At 44.2% G+C, this 19,492-nt stretch overlaps 1 protein-coding gene across 1 annotated transcript; it reads right to left on the bottom strand.

The window, feature by feature from the left end:
- Window positions 1-17,791: 17,791 nt before the first annotated feature.
- LOC123107036 (uncharacterized) lies at window positions 17,792-18,877 on the bottom strand. Its single transcript, XM_044529046.1, has 2 exons — window positions 18,551-18,877; window positions 17,792-18,439 (listed from the first exon to the last, which is right to left on the bottom strand). The coding sequence occupies exons 1-2, from the start codon at window positions 18,786-18,788 to the stop codon at window positions 17,997-17,999; spliced, it is 681 nt and encodes a 226-aa protein (XP_044384981.1). The 5' UTR covers window positions 18,789-18,877; the 3' UTR covers window positions 17,792-17,996.
- Window positions 18,878-19,492: the final 615 nt, after the last annotated feature.

Here is a 19,492-nt window from a genome sequence, read left to right on the forward strand (position 1 = left end):
AGGGCCAAACGGAAGTGTCGAGCCCGAGCATGGGGAATTTCCTGATGACCAAAGACCAAAGGCGCCGGGTGTAGCGGCACTTGTAGAAGAGATGGGGCCCGCACTCTTGCACTCTCTTGCAGAGAGGGCAAACATCACAATTTGGCTATCCTCGCTTTGCCAATCTATCCGCCGTCCAGATTCTATCTTGAAGAGCTAGCCAAGCAAAAAATTTAACTTTTGGAGGCGCCCAAACCTTCCAAACCATCCTGTCCATGGGCGACAGGACCATCCCTAGGAATTGTGCCCTGTATGCGGAAGTCGCCGAGTACTGCCCATTTCTCGTATGCTTCCAAATGATTTCATCCTCGGTGAGCACGTCAAGGTGGACCTCGTTAAGGAGCATCCAAAGAGTGAAAAATTGTGTGATGTGCTCGGCAGTTACGTTGGTGGGGGTTTTGATCTTGAGGATCCACGCATTGTGCTTGAGGGCCTCCCTGACCTTCCAACTTTTTCTCTTGGAGGCTTCGAAAACGAGTGGGGCAATGTCTTTTGGCGAACGCCCCAGAAGCCAAGGAGAGTCACAAAAGGGTGTCCTCGCGCCGTTACGAACGGTGATGGTGGTTGAGGCATAGAAAAAATTGAGGTCTTCCGCATCACATGGGTTTCCCATCCCACCCACATCTTGTTGGGCTCTTTCCATTCATATCACGGCCATCGTAACTGGAGAGCCCTCGTAAACTTGGCGGTGTTCAGGACCCCAAGCCCTCGGTACGAAAGTGGCCGGCAAACTATCTCCCAGTTCACCTTGCATTTGGCCCCTGATGTTTTTTCCGAGCCGGACCATAGGAAGGCTCTTTCGAGCTTGTTGACGTTGTGGAGGATGGTTGGCGGTATGACCAATGGGGTGCCGGGGTAGACCACATGGAAAGTGAGCACGGACTTGACGAGGGTCGTTCGCCCGATGTTGGTGATGTTTCGACCATCATACGATGGCAACTTGCTTGCCACTTTGTCCACGAGGAATTGGAAGTCCACCAATTTCAGCTTCCACACGAAGAGGAGGAGACCCAAGTATCGTAAAGGAAAAGACGCACGCGCAGCTGGCAAGGTTTGAGTTAGGGACTCCAAATCGAGGTGGTTGCAACGAATGGGCATCACCGAGCTCTTTTGGAAATTGGTGCAAAGGAAAGTATATATGTTGTACCTGCCACATCTTTTGCACGAAGAAAGTATATATAATAACAAAATCACCGATAACTGTACACCAATTGGCATGCATGATAACCCAAAGGGTTACTACACATACATAGTATTATAGCTGTTTGACGACGTAATGACAACACCATGAGAGATAGAAGTATGCATGGCCGGGATCGATCGATCCCTTATTGGAGCCAGCCGCTTCAGAAGCGGAACGAAAAGCAACCACGATGACAAGAACGGAAAACAACAACAGGTACGTGGAATATCAAATCATAAGAAACGAAACTTAAAAAAAAAAATCATACGAATCGATGGAACGCACGCTTGCCCGCCCGCCGGCTGGTCACGGCCTCACAGCCACAGGCATGCACGCTCATCGCGTACGTACGTCGTCCTAGTGCAGCGGCGTCCTCAGCATGCAGTTGTTGTAGCAGACCCCGTTGCACTGGAAGGTCTCCAGGTTGCAGTCGCAGATGCAGAGCTGGACGCAGATCACGCACTGGGAGTGGCCTGGAATGCAGAAGCGGCAGGCCCCCTCGACGCAGATGGGGCACTTGTTGGGGACGCAGACGGGCGCGGGCACCGCTGCCTACGCCGGAGCGGCCACCAGCAGCTGTCCGGCGAACAGAGCCAGCATGCACACGGTGGCCATCTTAAGCGCGGCGCTGCTGGAAGCCATTGCTCGCTTGATCTCTGTCGCTCAAGAGAAAGGTAGCTTGTTAGATGATGGGTGGTGGGAGCGTGTGGCTGCTTGACATGAGAATGGAGACGAGGCTCCTATTTATAGGCGGGGATGCAATGGCAGAGTGAGTAATATTAGTCTTTCTTTCTCACGGTCTCACGTGCAATGGAATCTCATACTAACAGGTGTCCATTTCTGCCTGATTAGTGGAGGTAGCCAAAGTTGGACACCAAGCCAGATGGATACTTTTGTTCTTGAGATTGCATACGGGGTAGGAGTACATCTCAAGACGTATGCACGCCAAGGCCCCAAGTACATGGGAGTTGCAATTCATACTTAAGCCCTTATGCTACACTGTTTCTTGATCGGACCGCATAGAGTTGACAATAGTGCATATGTTAATCAGCCTGACTCGTGGTAGCACGACAAATTAAGGCTTGATTTGCTTGGGACGTCGTGACGTATCTGCTTGGGCATGGGGCAGATCTCAACTAAGCCAGCTGTATGCATGCCCGGTACGTGAAGCTAGGTGGTTAGCGCATCCTCAACGGTAATTCGTCCCTGGAGCTAGCCGCCGCCTCCCTAGAACCTAGCTACCTCCCGTCGGCGCCGACGCCGATCCGTCCTGTCTCCAGTGGCTTTATGACTATGGAGGCGGAGTGGATCTCGGCCCTTGCAGTGGGAAGGTTTCGTTTTTAGATCTTTTCTCGAGCTTTGTTAGGGTTTGTGTCGTACTTAAAAAGGCAAGACGGTGGCAGCTCCCTGAAGATGGAATAAAGGTCTTCCTGCCTAGCCTCCGTCCTGGTGATGTGTCTTGCATCATTGGTGGACGTGTGGAGGTGTATCTCCGACGGACCCGTCTTTGGTGGATTTGCTCGGATTTGTTCGTCGTTCGTCTTCGCTCGTGTGTTTTCAGGTTGGATCCTTTTGATCTACACTCTTATCCGCGACGGTTGCTATTCTGGTGCGTTGGTTCTATGGGGCCTTAGCACGACGACTTCCCGACTGTCTACTGAACAAGGTTTCTCCGGCTCCGGCTGAAGGAAATATGCCCTAGAGGCAATAATAAAGTTATTATATATTTCCTTATATCATGATAAATGTTTATTATTCATGTTAGAATTGTATTAACCGGAAACATAATACATGTGTGAATACATAGATAAACAGAGTGTCACTAGTATGCCTCTACTTGACTAGCTCGTTGATCAAAGATGATTATGTTTCCTAACCATAGACATGAGTTGTCATTTGATTAACGGGATCACATCATTAGGAGAATGATGTGATTGACTTGACACATTCCGTTAGCATAACACTTGATCGTTTAGTTTGTTGCTATTGCTTTCTTCATGACTTATACATGTTCCTATGACTATGAGATTATGCAACACCCGTTTACCGGAGAAACACTTTGTGTGCTACCAAACGTCACAACGTAACTGGGTGATTATAAAAGTGCTCTACAGGTGTCTCCGAAGGTACTTGTTGGGTTGGCGTATTTCGAGATTAGGATTTGTTACTCTGATTGTCGGAGAGGTATCTCTGGGCCCTCTCGGTAATGCACATCACTTAAGCCTTGCAAGCATTGCAACTAATGAGTTAGTTATGGGATGATGTATTACGAAACGAGTAAAGAGACTTGTCGGTAACGAGATTGAACTAGGTATTGAGATACCGACGATCGAATCTCGGGCAAGTAACATACCGATGACAAAGGGAACAACATATGTTGTTATGCGGTCTGACCGATAAAGATCTTCGTAGAATATGTGGGAGCCAATATGAGCATCCAGGTTCCGCTATTGGTTATTGACCAGAGACGTATCTCGGCCATGTCTACATTGTTCTCGAACCTGTAGGGTCCGCACGCTTAAGGTTTCGATGACAGTTATATTATGAGTTTATGAGTTTTGATGTACCAAAGGAGTTCGGAGTCCCGGATGAGATCGGGGACATGACGAGGAGTCTCGAAATGGTCGAGACGTAAAGATCAATATATTGGACGACTATATTCGGACATCGGAAAGGTTCCGAGTGATTCGGGTATTTTTCGGAGTACGAGAGAGTTACGGGAATTCGCCGGGGAGTATATGGGCCTTATTGGGCCATACGGGAATAGAGGAGAGAGGCCAAAAGGAAGGAGGCGCGCACCCCCCTCTGGTCCGAATTGGACAAGGGGTGTAGCCCACTTTTCCTTGTTCCTCTCCACCTCTTTCCTTCTCTCCTACTCCAACAAGGAAATGAGGAGTCCTACTCCCTAAGTAGGACTCCCCGTTGGCGCGCCCTCCTCCTAGGCCGGCCACCTCTCCCCTTGCTCCTTTATATACAGGGGCAGAGGGGCACCTCTAGACACACAAGTTGAACAAGTTGATCAGTTGATCTCTTCCAGCCGTGTGCGGTGGCCCCCTCCACCATATTCCACCTCGGTCATATCGTAGCGGTGCTTAGGCGAAGCCCTGCGTCGGTAGCAACATCATCATCGTCACCATGCCATCGTGCTGACGGAACTCTCCCGTGAAGCTCTGCTGGATCGGAGTTCGTGGGACGTCATCGAGCTGAACGTGTGCTGAACTCGGAGGTGCCGTGCATTCGGTACTTGGATCGGTCGGATCGTGAAGACGTACGACTACATCAACCGGGTTGTGCTAACGCTTTCGCTTTCGGTCTACGAGGGTACGTGGACAACACTCTCCCCTCTCGTTGCTATGCATCACCATGATCTTGCGTGTGCGTAGGAATTTTTTTTGAAATTACTACGTTCCCCAACAGTGGTATCAGAGCCAGGTTTTATGCGTTGATGTTATGCACGAGTATAACACAAGTGAGTTGTGGGGATATAAGTCATACTGCTTACCAGCATGTCATACTTTGGTTCGGCGGTATTGTTGGATGAAGCGGCCTGGACCGACATTACGCGTATGCTTACGCGAGACTGGTTCTACCGACGTGCTTTGCACACAGGTGGCTGGCGGGTGTCAGTTTCTCCAATTTTAGTTGAACCGAGTGTGACTACGCTTGGTCCTTGCGAAGGTTAAAATAACACCAACTTGACAAACTATCGTTGTGGTTTTGATGCGTAGGTAAGAACGGTTCTTGCTCAGCCCGTAGCAGCCACGTAAAATTTGCAACAACAAAGTAGAGGACGTCTAACTTGTTTTTGCAGGGCATGTTGTGATGTGATATGGTCAAGACATGATGCTAAATTTTATTGTATGAGATTACCATATTTTGTAACCGAGTTATCGGCAACTGGCAGGAGCCATATGGTTGTCGCTTTATTGTATGCAATGCAATCGCGCTGTAATGCTTTACTTTATCACTAAGCGGTAGCGATAGTCGTGGAAGCATAAGATTGGTGAGACAACAACGATGCTATGATGGAGATCAAAGTGTCGCGCCGGTGACGATGGTGATTATGATGGTACTTCGGAGATGGAGATCACAAGTACAAGATAATGATGGCCATATCATATCACTTATATTGATTGCATGTGATGTTTATCTTTTTTGCATCTTATCTTGCTTTGATTGACGATAGCATTATAAGATGATCCCTCACTAAATTATCAAAGTATAAGTGTTCTCCCTGAGTATACACCGTTGCGAAAGTTCTTCGTGTTGAGACACCATGTGATGATCGGGTGTGATAGGCTCTACGTTCAAATACAACGGGTGCAAAACAGTTGCACACGCAGAATACTCAGGTTAAACTTGACGAGCCTAGCATATAACAGATATGGCCTCGGAACACGGAGACCGAAAGGTCGAGCGTGAATCATATAGTAGATATGATCAACATAGTGATGTTCACCATTGAAACTACTCCATCTCACGTGATGATCGGACATGGTTTAGTTGATTTGGATCACGTGATCACTTAGAGGATTAGAGGGATGTCTATCTAAGTGGGAGTTCTTAAGTAATATGATTAAATTGAATTTAAATTTATCATGAACTTAGTCCTGACAGTATTTTGCAAATCATGTTGTAGATCAATAACTCGTGTTGTTGCTTCCCTGTGTTTAATTTTTATATGTTCCTAGAGAAAACTAAGTTGAAAAATGTTAGTAGCAATGATGCGGATTGGATCTGTGATCTGAGGATTATCCTCATTGCTGCACAGAAGAATTATATCATTGATGCACCGCTAGGTGACAGACCTATTACAGGAGCAGATGCAGACGTTCTGAATGTTTGGCTAGCTCAATATGATGACTACTTGATAGTTTAGTGCACCATGCTTAACGGCTTAGAATCGGGACTTCAAAGGCGTTTTTAACATCATGGAACATATGAGATGTTCCAGGAGTTGAAGTTAATATTTCAAGCAAATACCCGAGTTGGGAGATATGAAGTCTCCAACAAGTTCTATAGCTAAAAGATGGAGGAGAATAGCTCAAGCAGTGAGCATGTGCTCAGATTGTCTGGGCACTACAATCGCTTGAATCAAATGGGAGTTAATCTTCCAGATAAAATAGCGATTGACAGAATTCTCTAGTCACCATCACCAAGTTAGTAGAACTTCGTGATGAACTATGATATGCAAGGGATAACGGAAACGATTCCCAAGCTCTTCGTAATGCTGAAATCGATGAAGGTAGAAATCAAGAAAAATATCAAGTGTTGATGGTAGACAAGACCACTAGTTTCAAGAAAAAGGCAAAGGGAATAAGGGGAACTTCAAGAAGAACGGCAAGCAAGTTGCTGCTCAAGTGAAGAAGCCCAAGTCTGGTCCTAAGCCTAAGACTAAGTGCTTCTACTGCAAAGGGACTGGTCACTGGAAGTGGAACTGCCCCAAGTATTTGGCGGATAAGAAGGATGGCAAAGTGAATAAAGGTATATTTGATATACAGATTATTGATGTGTATTTTACTAGTGTTCGTAGGAATCCCTCGGTATTTGATACTGGTTCAGTTGCTAAGAGTAGTAACTCGAAACGGGAGTTGCAGAATGAACATAGAATAGTTAAGGGTGAAGTGACGATGTGTGTTGGAAGTGGTTCCAAGATTGATATAATCATCATCGCACACTCCTTATACTTTTAGGATTAGTGTTGAACCTAAATAAGTGTTATTTGGTGTTTGTGTTGAGTATGAATATGATTTGATCATGTTTATTGCAATACAGTTATTTATTTAAGTAAGAGAATAAATTGTTGTTCTATTTACAAGAATAAAACCTTATATGGTTACACACCCAATGAAAATGGTTCGTTGAATCTCGATCGTAGTGATACACATATTCATAATATTGAAACCAAAAGATGCAAAGTTAATAATGATGGTGCAACTTATTTGTGGCACTACCGTTTAGGTCATATTGGTGTAAAGCGCATGAAGAAAATCCATGCTGATGGGCTTTTGGAATCACTTGGTTATGAATCAGTTGATGCTTGCGAACCATGCCTCATGGGCAAGATGACTAAGACTCCATTCTCCGGAACAATGGAGCGAGCAACAGATTTGTTGGAAATCATACATACTGATGTATGTGGTCCGATGAATATTGAGGCTCGCGGCAGGTATCATTATTTTCTGATCTTTACAGATGATTTGAGCAGATATGAGTATATCTACTTGATGAAACACAAGTCTGAAACATTTGAAAAGTTCGAAGAATTTCAGAGTGAAGTGGAGAATCATTGTAACAAAAATAAAAGTTTCTACGATATGATCGCAGAAGTAAAATATTTGAGTTACGAGTTTGGCCTTCAGTTAAAAACAATGTGAAATAGTTTCACTACTCACGCCACCTGGAACACCACAGTGTAATGGTGTATCCAAACGTCGTAACCGTACTTTATTAGATATGGTGCGATCTATGATGTCTCTTACCAATTTACCACTATCGTTCTGGGGTTATGCATTAGAGACAACTGCATTCACGTTAAATAGGGCACCATCTAAATCCGTTGAGACGACGCAGTATGAACTATGGTTTGGCAAGAAACCAAAGTTGTCGTTTCTTAAATTTGAGGTTGCAATGCTTATGTGAAAAAGTTTCAACCTGATAAGCTCAAACCCAAATCGGAGAAGTGCGTCTTCATAGGATACCCAAAAGAAAATGTTGGGTACACCTTCTATCACAGATCCGAAGGCAAGATATTCGTTGCTTTGAATGGATCCTTTCTAGAAAAGGAGTTTCTCTCGAAAGAAGTGAGTGGGAGGAAAGTAGAACTTGATGAGGTAACTGTACCTGCTCCCTTATTAGAAAGTAGTTCATCACATAAATCTGTTCATGTGACTACTACACCAATTAGTGAGGAAGCTAATGATGATGATCATGTAACTTCAGATCAAGTTGCTACCGAACTTCGTAGGTAAACCAGAGTGAGATCCGCACCAGAGTGGTACGGTAATCCTGTTCTAGAGGTCATGTTACTTGACCATGACGAGCCTACGAACTATGAGGAAGCGATGATGAGCCCAGATTCCGCGAAATGGCTTGAGGCCATGAAATCTGAGATGAGATCCATGTATGAGAACAAAGTATGGACTTTGGTTAACTTGCCCAATGATCGGCGAGCCATTGAGATTAAATGGATCTTCAAGAGGAAGACGGACGCTGATAGTAGTGTTACTATCTACAAAGCTAGAATTGTCACAAAAAGGTTTTCGACAAGTTCAAGGTGTTGACTACGATGAGAGTTTCTCACTCGTATTTATGCTTAAGTATGTCCGAATCATGTTAGCAATTGCCGCATTTTATGAAATCTGACAAAATGGATAAACAGAACTGCATTCCTTAATGGATTTATTAAAGTTGTATATGATGCAACCAGAAGGTTTTGTCAATCCTAATGGTACTAACAAAATATGCAAGCTCCAGCGATCCATCTATGGACTGGTGCAAGCATCTCGGAGTTGGAATATACGCTTTGATAAGTTGATCAAAGCATATAGTTTTATACAGACTTGTGGTGAAGCCTGTATTTATAAAAAAGTGAGTGGGAGCACTACAGCATTTCTGATAAGTATATGTGAATGACATATTGTTGATCGGAGATAATGTAGAATTATTCTGCAAAGCATAAAGGAATGTTTGAAAGGATTTTTTTCAAAGAAAGACCTCGGTGAAGCTGCTTACATATTGAGCATCAAGATCTATAGAGATAGATCAATACGCTTGATAAGTTTTTTCAATGAGTACATACCTTGACAAGATTTTGAAGTAGTTCAAAATGGAACAGTCAAAGAAGGAGTTCTTGCCTGTGTTACAAGGTGTGAAGTTGAGTAAGACCCAAAAACCCGACCACGACAGAAGGTAGAGAGAGAATAAAAGTCATTCCCTATGCCTCGGCCATAGGTTCTACAAAGTATGCCATGTTGTGTGCCAGACCTGTTGTATACTCTGCCCTAAGTTTGACAAGGGAATACAATAGTGATCTAGGAGTAGATCACTAGACATTGGTCAAAATTATCCTTAGTGGAATAAGGATATGTTTCTCGATTATGGAGGTGACAAAAGGTTCGTCGTAAAGGGTTACGTCGATGCAAGTTTTGACACTGATCCAGATGACTCTAAGTCTCAATCTGGATACATATTGAAAGTGGGAGCAATTAGCTAGAGTAGCTCCGTGCAGAGCATTGTTGACATAGAAATTTACAAAATACGCACGAATCTGAATATGGCAGACCCGTTGACTAAACTTCTCTCACAAGCAAAACATGATCACACCTTAGTACTCTTTGAGTGTTAATCACATAGCGATGTGAACTAGATTATTGACTCTAGTAAACCCTTTGGGTGTTAGTCACATGTCGATGTGAACTATGTGTATTAATCACATGGTGATGTGAACTATTGATATTAAATCACATGGTGATGTGAACTAGATTATTGACTCTAGTGCAAGTGGGAGACTGAAGGAAATATGCCCTAGAGGCAATAATAAAATTATTATATATTTCCTTATATCATGATAAATGTTTATTATTCATGCTAGAATTGTATTAACCGGAAACATAATACATGTGTGAATACATAGACAAACAGAGTGTCACTAGTATGCCTCTACTTGACTAGCCCGTTGATCAAAGATGGTTATGTTTCCTAACCATTGTCATTTGATTAACGGGATCACATCATTAGGAGAATGATGTGATTGACTTGACCCATTCAGTTAGCATAGCACTTGATCGTTTAGTTTGTTGCTATTGCTTTCTTCATGACTTATACATGTTCCTATGACTATGAGATTATGCAACTCCCGTTTACCGGAGGAAAACTTTGTGTGCTACCAAACGTCACAACATAACTGGGTGATTATAAAGGTACTCTACAGGTGTCTCCGAAGGTACTTGTTGGGTTGGCGTATTTCGAGATTAGGATTTGTCACTCCGATTGTCGGAGAGGTATCTCTGGGCCCTCTCGGTAATGCATATCACTTAAGCCTTGCAAGCATTGCAACTAATGAGTTAGTTGCGTGATGATGTATTACGAAATGAGTAAAGAGACTTGCCGGTAACGAGATTGAACTAGGTATTGAGATACCGACGATCGAATCTCGGGCAAGTAACATACCGATGACAAATGGAACAATGTATGTTGTTATGCGGTCTGACCGATAAAGATCTTCGTAGAATATGTGGGAGCCAATAAGAGCATCCAGGTTCCGCTATTGGTTATTTACCGGAGATGTATCTCGGTCATGTCTACATTGTTCTCGAACCCGTAGGGTCCGCACGCTTAAGGTTTCGATGACAGTTATATTATGAGTTTATGAGTTTTGATGTACCGAAGGAGTTCGGAGTCCCGGATGAGATCGGGGACATGATGAAGAGTCTCAAAATGGTCGGGACGTAAAGATTGATATATTGGACGACTATATTCGGAGATCAGAAAGGTTCCGAGTGATTCGGGTATTTTTCGGAGTACCGGAGAGTTACGGGAATTCGTCGGGGAGTATATTGTCCTTATTGGGCCATACGGGAATAGAGGAGAGAGGCCAAAAGGAAGGAGGCGCGTGCCCCCCCTCTAGTCTGAATTGGACAAGGGGCGCAACCCACTTTTCCTTGTTCCTCCCCCCTCTTTCCTTCTCTCCTACTCCAACAAGGGAAGTAGGAGTCCTACTCCCGGTGGGAGTAGGACTCCCCCTTGGCGCGCCCTCCTCCTAGGCCGGCCACCTCTCCCCTTGCTCCTTTATATACAGGGGCAGGGGGGCACCTCTGGACACACAAGTTGAATAAGTTGATCAGTTGATCTCTCCCAGCCGTGTGCGGTGCCCCCCTCCACCATATTCCACCTCGGTCATATCGTAGCGGTGCTTAGGCGAGGCCCTGCGTCGGTAGCAACATCATCACCGTCACCATGCCATCGTGCTGACGAAACTCTCCCATGAAGCTCTGCTGGATCGGAGTTCGTGGGATGTCATCGAGCTGAACATGTGCTAAACTCGGAGGTGCCGTGCATTTGGTACTTGGATTGGTCGGATCGTGAAGACGTACGACTACATCAACCGCGTTGTGCTAACGCTCCGTTTTCGGTCTACGAGGGTACGTGGACAACACTCTTCCCTCTCGTTGCTATGCATCACCATGATCTTGCGTGTGCGTAGGATTTTTTTGAAATTACTACGTTTCCCAACACCGGCGAGGTAGGGGCGATGATAGCGGCGCGCCTTCGGCTCGCTTGAGTGTTTTAGTCGTCGCTAGATGGTCTACAGATTTGGATGTAATTTTTATTATTTCTAGTGTTCGTTGTACTACCATGATTGAAGAAGAATAGATTGGAAGTTTTTCTGGCAAAAAAGGGTAATTCATAAATTTTCTCCTGCATTCGGGGACCAGTTTGCGGACACGGATGCGAGACGACAGCCAACCCTAACCGCATACATCCGGCCTTTCTTTTTCTTTTTTCAAGTGTGCACGATCAAATAGCCGCATGCAAAGGGTACAGACGTTCAAATAGCCGCATGCAGCACTATTTCAAATTTTAAAAAAGTTTAAATATTACATTCCAACATTGTTGTCCTCTTTGACCGCCCACTGATGCTCAATCAGATCTTCCTTCAGCTGCTCTTGAGTTGGTCAATGCCGAATTTGTTGATGTTTTTGAATAAACTTTTCAAATGTAGCCGGATTCTGTTCCAGAAGTTGGATAGGATCACCCATGTTATCAAATTCCAAAGCTGCAACAGTACATCACCCTCATCCTTGATGATCATGTTGTGCATGATCACACAACATGTTATCACCTTCCATAAGATTTTTGGAACCATTGTTTAGCAGGCCCACAAACAATATGGCTTCTTCAATTTAAAAGAAACCCAAGGAGAGAAGATAATATGACTTGTTCAATTTAAAAATAATTTGGAAATGTTTTGAATAATTGTTTGGAGTTCATAGAAATATTTTTGCACATTTAATAAACACGAAAAAAAATAGTGTAAGTTTTATGGTATTTTTAAAATTAATTTGGATAAGTTTAGCACCACAAAACCTTCTATGCAACAAAACGATCTTTTTCCAAAAACACTGTTCGTCTGGCGGCCCATACGCCTCGCCCACGCGCACAGCGCACTAGCAGCAGTTCAGCCCAACAGTGCGCCCCAGTTTTTTTCTCCTTTCAATTTCTCACATGGGCCGAGCCCAGCCAGCCGAATCGGTCGTGTAGGCCATGCGTGGCACTATTCCCGAGAGCAACTAATTAACGAGAGCTTCTTTGGGAGCCTCGTAACGATCAGCGCTTCCTCTGAATTTTGTTTATTTTTTAATTTTTTGCACGTGTTTTCAGCTTTTTAAATGTTTTTTCCGGGTTTTTTTCGATGCTTTGGTTTTCCACTAGTCTTCCTTAGCTTTTCGATCAATTTTTTTAGGAAAAATGTTTTTTGCATGAAAAACGCGTTTTTCCCTTTCGCGAGAGGCACGGTTTTGCTTTCTTGAGAGCCACGGCCGTGCCTCTCGGAAACAAAAAAACGTGTTTTCTGTTTTTTTCCTTTCACGAGAGTCACGGTTTTGCTTTCACAGGAAGTACGGGTGTGCTTTCGTGAGAGTCACGGCCGTGCCTATCGGAAACAGACAAAAATAATGCGTTTTCTGTTTTTTTTCCTTTCGCGACAGTCACGGTTTTCATTCCGTGAGAGACACAGTTGTGCTTTAGCGAGAGTCGCAGCCGTGCCTCTCGGAAACGGAAGAAAACACGTTTTCTGTTTTTTGTTTCTTTCGCGAGAGTCATGGTTTTGCTTTCGCAAAAGGCACGGTTGTGCTTTCGCGAGAGACACGGCCGTGCCTCTCGGAAACGAAAAAAACATGTTTTTTGTTTTTTTCCTTTCACGAGAGTCACGGTTTTGCTTCCGCAAGAGGCACGGTTGTGCTTTCATGAGAGTCACGCCCGTGCCTCCTCGGAAACGAAAAAAGTGTTTTCTCTTTTTCTTTTCTTTCGCGAGAGTCACGGTTTTGCTTCCGCGAGAGGCATGGTTGTGATTTCGTGAGAGGCACGGACATGCCTCTTTCGGAAAGGAAAAAACCCATGCTTTCGGTTCAGTTTTTTCGTCCGGTTTTTTTCCTGAAAAAAAGTTCGTCAAAATCTATCAACATGGGATCTAGTTTTGAAGATCCAACGTGAGGAATCCAATGGTGAAAGCGGTTCGAGATTTGGACGCACGATTTGAGAGATAAAACGTTTTAAATAAACGGATCTATGAAAAAAAGGAAAACTCCCATGTTGTGACAAGTGGCGCGCTGCATGTACGCCACTTGTCGCAACCAGGGGAGTTGGAGTGATTTTTGCAATGAGTACTCCTGAAATAATGAGTTCGACTATTCCCTTTATGCGAATAGCTTCGAAATCACTAATTGAGGAGTATTCCTAGCAAAGATCACTCTCATCTTTTCAGGTTGTGAAAAGTGGCATGCTGCATGTGCGCCACTTATCACAATCAGAGAGTTTTCTTTTTTTGTCGATCTGTTTATTCAAAACATTTTATCTTGTAAACCATGCGTTCAAATCTTCAACTGTTTTCATCGTTGGATTTCCCGCGTTAAGATCTTCAAAACTAGATCCCATGTCGATAGATTTTAATGAACTTGTTTTTTAAAAAAAATCCTGACGAAAAAACCGAACCGGAAGTACTGTTTTTCCCCTTTTTGAAAGAGCACGGTCGTGCCTCTCGCAAAATCACAATCGCGCCTCTCACGGAAGCAAAACCATGCCTCTCACAGAAGGAAAAAAACAAAAAACGTGTTTTTTCGTTTCCGAGAGGCACGCCCGTGCCCCTTACGAAATCACACCCGTGCCTCTCGCGAAAGCAAAACCATGCATCTCGCGGAAGGAAAAAACAGAAAACTATTTTTTTTCGTTTTCGAGAGGCACGGTCATGCCTCTCGCTAAAGTAAAACTGTCTCTCTCGCGAAAACAAAAAAAATGGAAACCACGTTTTTTTTGTTTCCGAGAGGCATGGTTATGCCTCTCTGAAAAGCAAAACCATGTCTTTTGCGAAAGCCAAAAAATACACGTTTTTTGCGCAATTTTTTTCCTGAATAATTTTTTGGCCCAAAGGCTAAGGAAGACCGATGAAAAACCAAAACGTCAAGAAAACCCTAAAAAATCGTCTAAAAAGAAGAAACCACGTGTAGAAAAATAAACAAAACAAAATCCGAAGCGAGTGCCCAAGTGCGATACGTGGCGGGCGGCTGAGAGCGCGCTAAGTGGCGCTGATCGTTGTGAGGCTTCCGAAGGAACACTCGTCAACTAATTGCTCTTGAATAGCTCCGTACATTTAAATAGTGTCACATCTGCTAGAAAAAAAATCTACATAGGCCATGTTGCTAGTCTTTGACTATTCGGTAGACTTCTGGACTATATATAGAGAGACCCAAGGGACACCTAAAAATCATGTTTAATATTTGATTTTGCTAGCCTTATAAAAATATTATTTCTTCAATGGAAATTCTTGAAGTTATCTTCTCTCTGTGTTCTGAAGGTATCTTTGCGAAGTAGTTTATTATTTTTAGTCTGATGATGACCGGAGTACATTTTTCCGCTAAGTTATTTATTCCGTTCACTGTAGGGTCTTTTGTATAAAATAGTTGGTTACCAATTAGTCCTTATATTTACCGTTTAGTCCTATAATTCTTTTAGCCATAACTTTAGTTCTTTTATTCAAATTAGATGAAACCAATGCCCAAATTTTCATCTTGATCCCCTCTATCCAGTAGACCCAACAAATAGTATTTTTGAAACTTCAAATTTTGAATTTGACCAGATCTAGTTTTCAACTTAAATAGGTCATAACTTTGGATCTACAACTCCATTTTATTTGATTCTTTTTGCAAATTGACCTGGTGACATCAATTTCTTTTTGGAGGCGCCTACATGGAGCATGTGCAGGAGCATTGTCACACACTCGCCCTAGGACGCATTTGTGAGGAGTATCACAAGGATCTCAAAGGGCCCCCCTATATCATGTGCGGACATAGAGATCACCAAGGAGAAATAGTACGCACCAGGGAAGATGATATGACAGAATCATACATTCAGGATCTGGAGGAGCACATCCGAATAATGGAGAACCAGATGCACCGCGGTATGAATAGCACCAGGAAGATGGACCCACAAACCGAGCTCGAGGATGAACTCAAGGAGGACCACGAGGAACATGAGGAAGAAATCAATGTTTTATTAGAGAAATATGGACCTGAAGACGAAGCTGGAAAAACCCGAAGAGAAGCTGGAAGGAGAGTCTTCTTGTTCGTCAATGTCGTCTTCATAATCGTCGTCTCGCTGATGAATCCATCAGAGTCGTCCTTCTGGGTGTTCTCCCTTGTCCAACTTCTCTTCGGCTTTTTCCAGGTCTTCATATTTATCTATTAGCACACTGATTTACTGCTCATGTTCCTCATGTGCCTACTCGAGTTAATTCTCAAACTCGGTCTTGCAGGTCATCAGCTTCCTGGTGCTATTCATGTTGTGGTGCATCTGGCTCTCCATTCTGCGGATGTGCTCCTTCAGATCCTGAATGTATGATGTTGTCGTGTCATCTTCCCTGGTGCGTATTATTTCTGCTTGATGATCTTGGCGTACACACATGATGTAGTGGGTTCCTTTGAGACCCTTGTGGTACTCCTCACAATTGTGTCCTAGGGCGGCGTGTGCGGCAATGCTCCTGCCTATGCTCTATGTAGGCGCCTCCAAGAAGAAATTGATGTCATGAGCTTCAATTTGCAAAAAGAATAATTTAAAACAAAGTTATAGATTGAAAGTCATGACCTATTTAAGATTAAACATAGATCAAATTCAAATTTTAAAATTTCAAAAATATTGTTTGTTTAGGTCTACTGAATATAGGGAATCAAGATAAAAATTTGGGAGTGGTTTCATCTAATTTTTGAATAAAAGAACAAAAAAATATGGCTAAAAGAATTTCAGGGCTAAACAGTAAATACATGGACTAATCGGTAACCAACTACTCCCTACATTCCTAATAAGTCTTTTTAGAGATTTCATTATAGACTACACATGGAGCAAAATGAGTGAATCTACAATCTAAAATAACTCCATATAAATATTTAGGAACGGAGGAAGTAATATATACGAAAGACCCTATGATGGACGGAATAAATAAATTAGCGGAAATATATACTCCTATCATCACTAGTGTAAAAATAATAAACTATGGAAATATAAAAAAGAATACAAGGACATGATTGAGAAAGATACCTTCAGATGACCTCAAGAATTTCCATCGGTGATTTTTTTAATAAGGCTAGCCAAACCAAATATAGATTTAGCCTGAATTGCATTATTTTTCAGTGTCCTTGAGTCTTTATATATAGTCTAGAAGTCTACCGAACAGTCAAAGACTAGATAATGTGGGACTATTTAGATGTACGGAGGTATTCACAAAAGGGCAAAGTGCCACGGATATTCAGTTTGACTCCCATGTCCACATACACCTGATATCTCTACCGTTGCCTCATCCAAAGATGCGCAGTAGCAGCTGTATTTGGTCTTGTATTTTCATTTGATGTGGCTTTTTGCCACAGTGTAAGAAACAAATTGTTCGAAGGTTTTAGTTTTTCAAAATGATTTTGTGGATATTAGTTGTTACGCCCCCTCCCCCGCGTGCCTCTCACAACCTAGGCGACAGTGCGGTAACTCCCCATCTAATCTTCTCCGCCGGTGCTTCTGCTGGCCCTTTGTCCCTTCGTCTTGTTATATGGATTGGTTTTTTTTGTGCATGTCTGTCTCGATGGCAGACCTACAGATGTGTCGTGGATTTCTGTCTTGATCCTCCATCTCCGGTTCCTACCAGTGAAGGCTGTCGACTTTTGTCGGGGAGCATGTGAGGTTTGCGTCCCTCGACTTAGTATGTCGGATCTGGAGCGTTCTCCAGGCCCTCTTCGATATTTCCTTCTACAAGGTGGTGATTTACCCTATAGACCGCAATGCCGACGTCTTTTGCTCTGCATCACTGAATTCCTGACCGCCGATTTTACAAACTCCTATGTTTCACCAAGTTTTCTTCGCTAAGATGGAGGGTCAGAGGCGGCATCAATTTGCGTACAGGGTGTCATCGATGGATATAGGAGGAAGAAGACTTCAACAACCCCAGGGACTTGGATGCATTTTTCAATTTCTATAAGTGTGTTTTTAAAACAATATCTGCTACTTAATGTATGGCCATTGGTATTTCAGAAAATAAATGATTTTGCGAATTTCAATCCAAGATCTTATACGCACACGATATCACACAACACAAGGAGCAAGTGCATCAACTTAGCGTTTTTTTTTCCTAAAAACTTCTTAGCGTCTTGGGTACCAGTTTTCCCAAATCATGCCCTTGAAGGAAGCCCGTGGTCGTGGACGTGAGAAACTGCGCCCCGAGGTGGTGAGCTTTCAAGTGATAGTGCCGGGCTGGCCCTCCTGAAGGTTCACTTGGAATTAGTGATGGAGTACCAAATCATCCGGGCCACTGGATCGGGAGAAATGAACGGACTATATTAATTTCTGAAGTGTTGTAAAAGAGCTCAATTTTGAACAAACAATCTCCACACGCACACGACAGCGCACACCACAACGAGCGATGCATCACTGGTTTCAAACATAAGCTGCTTATTTCGCAAAAGAAGAATGGGAAATGAGTACACGAAAAGGGAAAAACGCACTGAAGATCGGTTTGGGCCGGTCACTTCTGATTTTTCGGTGAGGCGCCATTACCTTGGGCGGCATTGTTTGAGCTCGGCTTGTCTTGGGCTGGCGTGTTCTGGGCCGTGCTTTTCTTCCCAAACCCGACTGGTTTTTTTATGCCACGGTTGTCGGCTTTGCCGATGGTAATCTCCAGCATCCCGGCCTTGAGCTCCGCGGTGACGTCCTCGCTGTTGTATTCCTTGGTCATGAGAAGCCTGACGTGGAAGGAGCCCACCCCGTGCACCTCCACCGGCGGTTCCTCGCGGCCGCCGGCCCCGGTGCGAGGCTTCCTCTTGATTTCGAGCATGTCCTCGCCGGCGGTGATCTCGAGGTCGTCCTCCGAGAGCCCGGGCACCTGGAGCCATATCTTGACGTGCTTCTCCTCCTCCTTGATGTCCCACCGCTCCTTGCTGTCCGGCGGTTGCACAGGGTACAGCAGGGCTGAACACACACACACACACACACACACACACACAGACTTCAGATTTCAACAGCTGTGAAGGAGATTATTTGACATGCATGAAGGATGAATGTGGAGTGCGTTTTACGCACCGGTGGGGGGAATGCTGAACGCCGGCAGCTGTTTCTCCGGGTGAGCGCGGAGTACCACAGACGTCGGCCGGCAGCACTTGACGGCGAGAGAATTAGCGAACACCGTCGCTGCCGCCGGCCTCCAAGAGCGGCTGGCCGGCGTGCCGGAAGAAGACGGCAGAACGGGCGAGCGACTCATAGTCATAGGGGTGTAAGACGCAACAACCGTCGACATTAGACCTGCAATGCTAACTTGCATCTATCAGTGGCTTGTCCTGATGCTGGATCGGAAGAGTAATGCGAGAACTATCTATGAAGAAGGCTGAAAGTTGGTTTAATGTATGCCAATTCTTGGCTACTAGTGTGAGGCCGTTCGAATTTATACTACACATATGGAAGCGTATGCATAGAGCGAGGTAGCAGCACTGCAGGAGTGTCGGCTGGCCGTTCCATGAATAACCTTTGCTTGTCGGGTAAGGAGGGAATAAAGAGAAGAAAACAGATCGAGCCGACCGGGACGCTGGTAGGTAAAGTGATGATTCTTCGCGTGCGTGGATACTAATCTTGATGATACAGCGAACTAAGCATATATAGCTTAAGGTGGTTAGGTTTTTTGTGGTGAGTCTACCAGGATTCAAGTCCTAAATTTTGGCACCAGTATTTGCATTTTCTGGATTTATTCTAGTCTTCTCTGCGATTGTTGAGTATATTGTGTACGTGTATATTTGTGTGTAGGGTCCACCTCCTGTTTTCTTGTATAGTTAAGGTTGTGACCCACATCTGTACTTATATATACGTGCCTGGTGCACCGATCAATACATCGAGATTGCACAGCCCATAACGTGTCCTTCTACATGATATCTATCGCAGCACGATTCTAAACCCTAAAGCCGCCGCCGCCGCGCCCCTACGCGCCGCCGCCGCCGCCGCTACTCCCCGCCGCCGCCACCAGCCGCCGCCGCC

This window comes from Triticum aestivum, chromosome 5A, assembly GCF_018294505.1.
Source record: "Triticum aestivum cultivar Chinese Spring chromosome 5A, IWGSC CS RefSeq v2.1, whole genome shotgun sequence".
In the NCBI taxonomy this organism is placed as follows: domain Eukaryota; kingdom Viridiplantae; phylum Streptophyta; class Magnoliopsida; order Poales; family Poaceae; genus Triticum; species Triticum aestivum.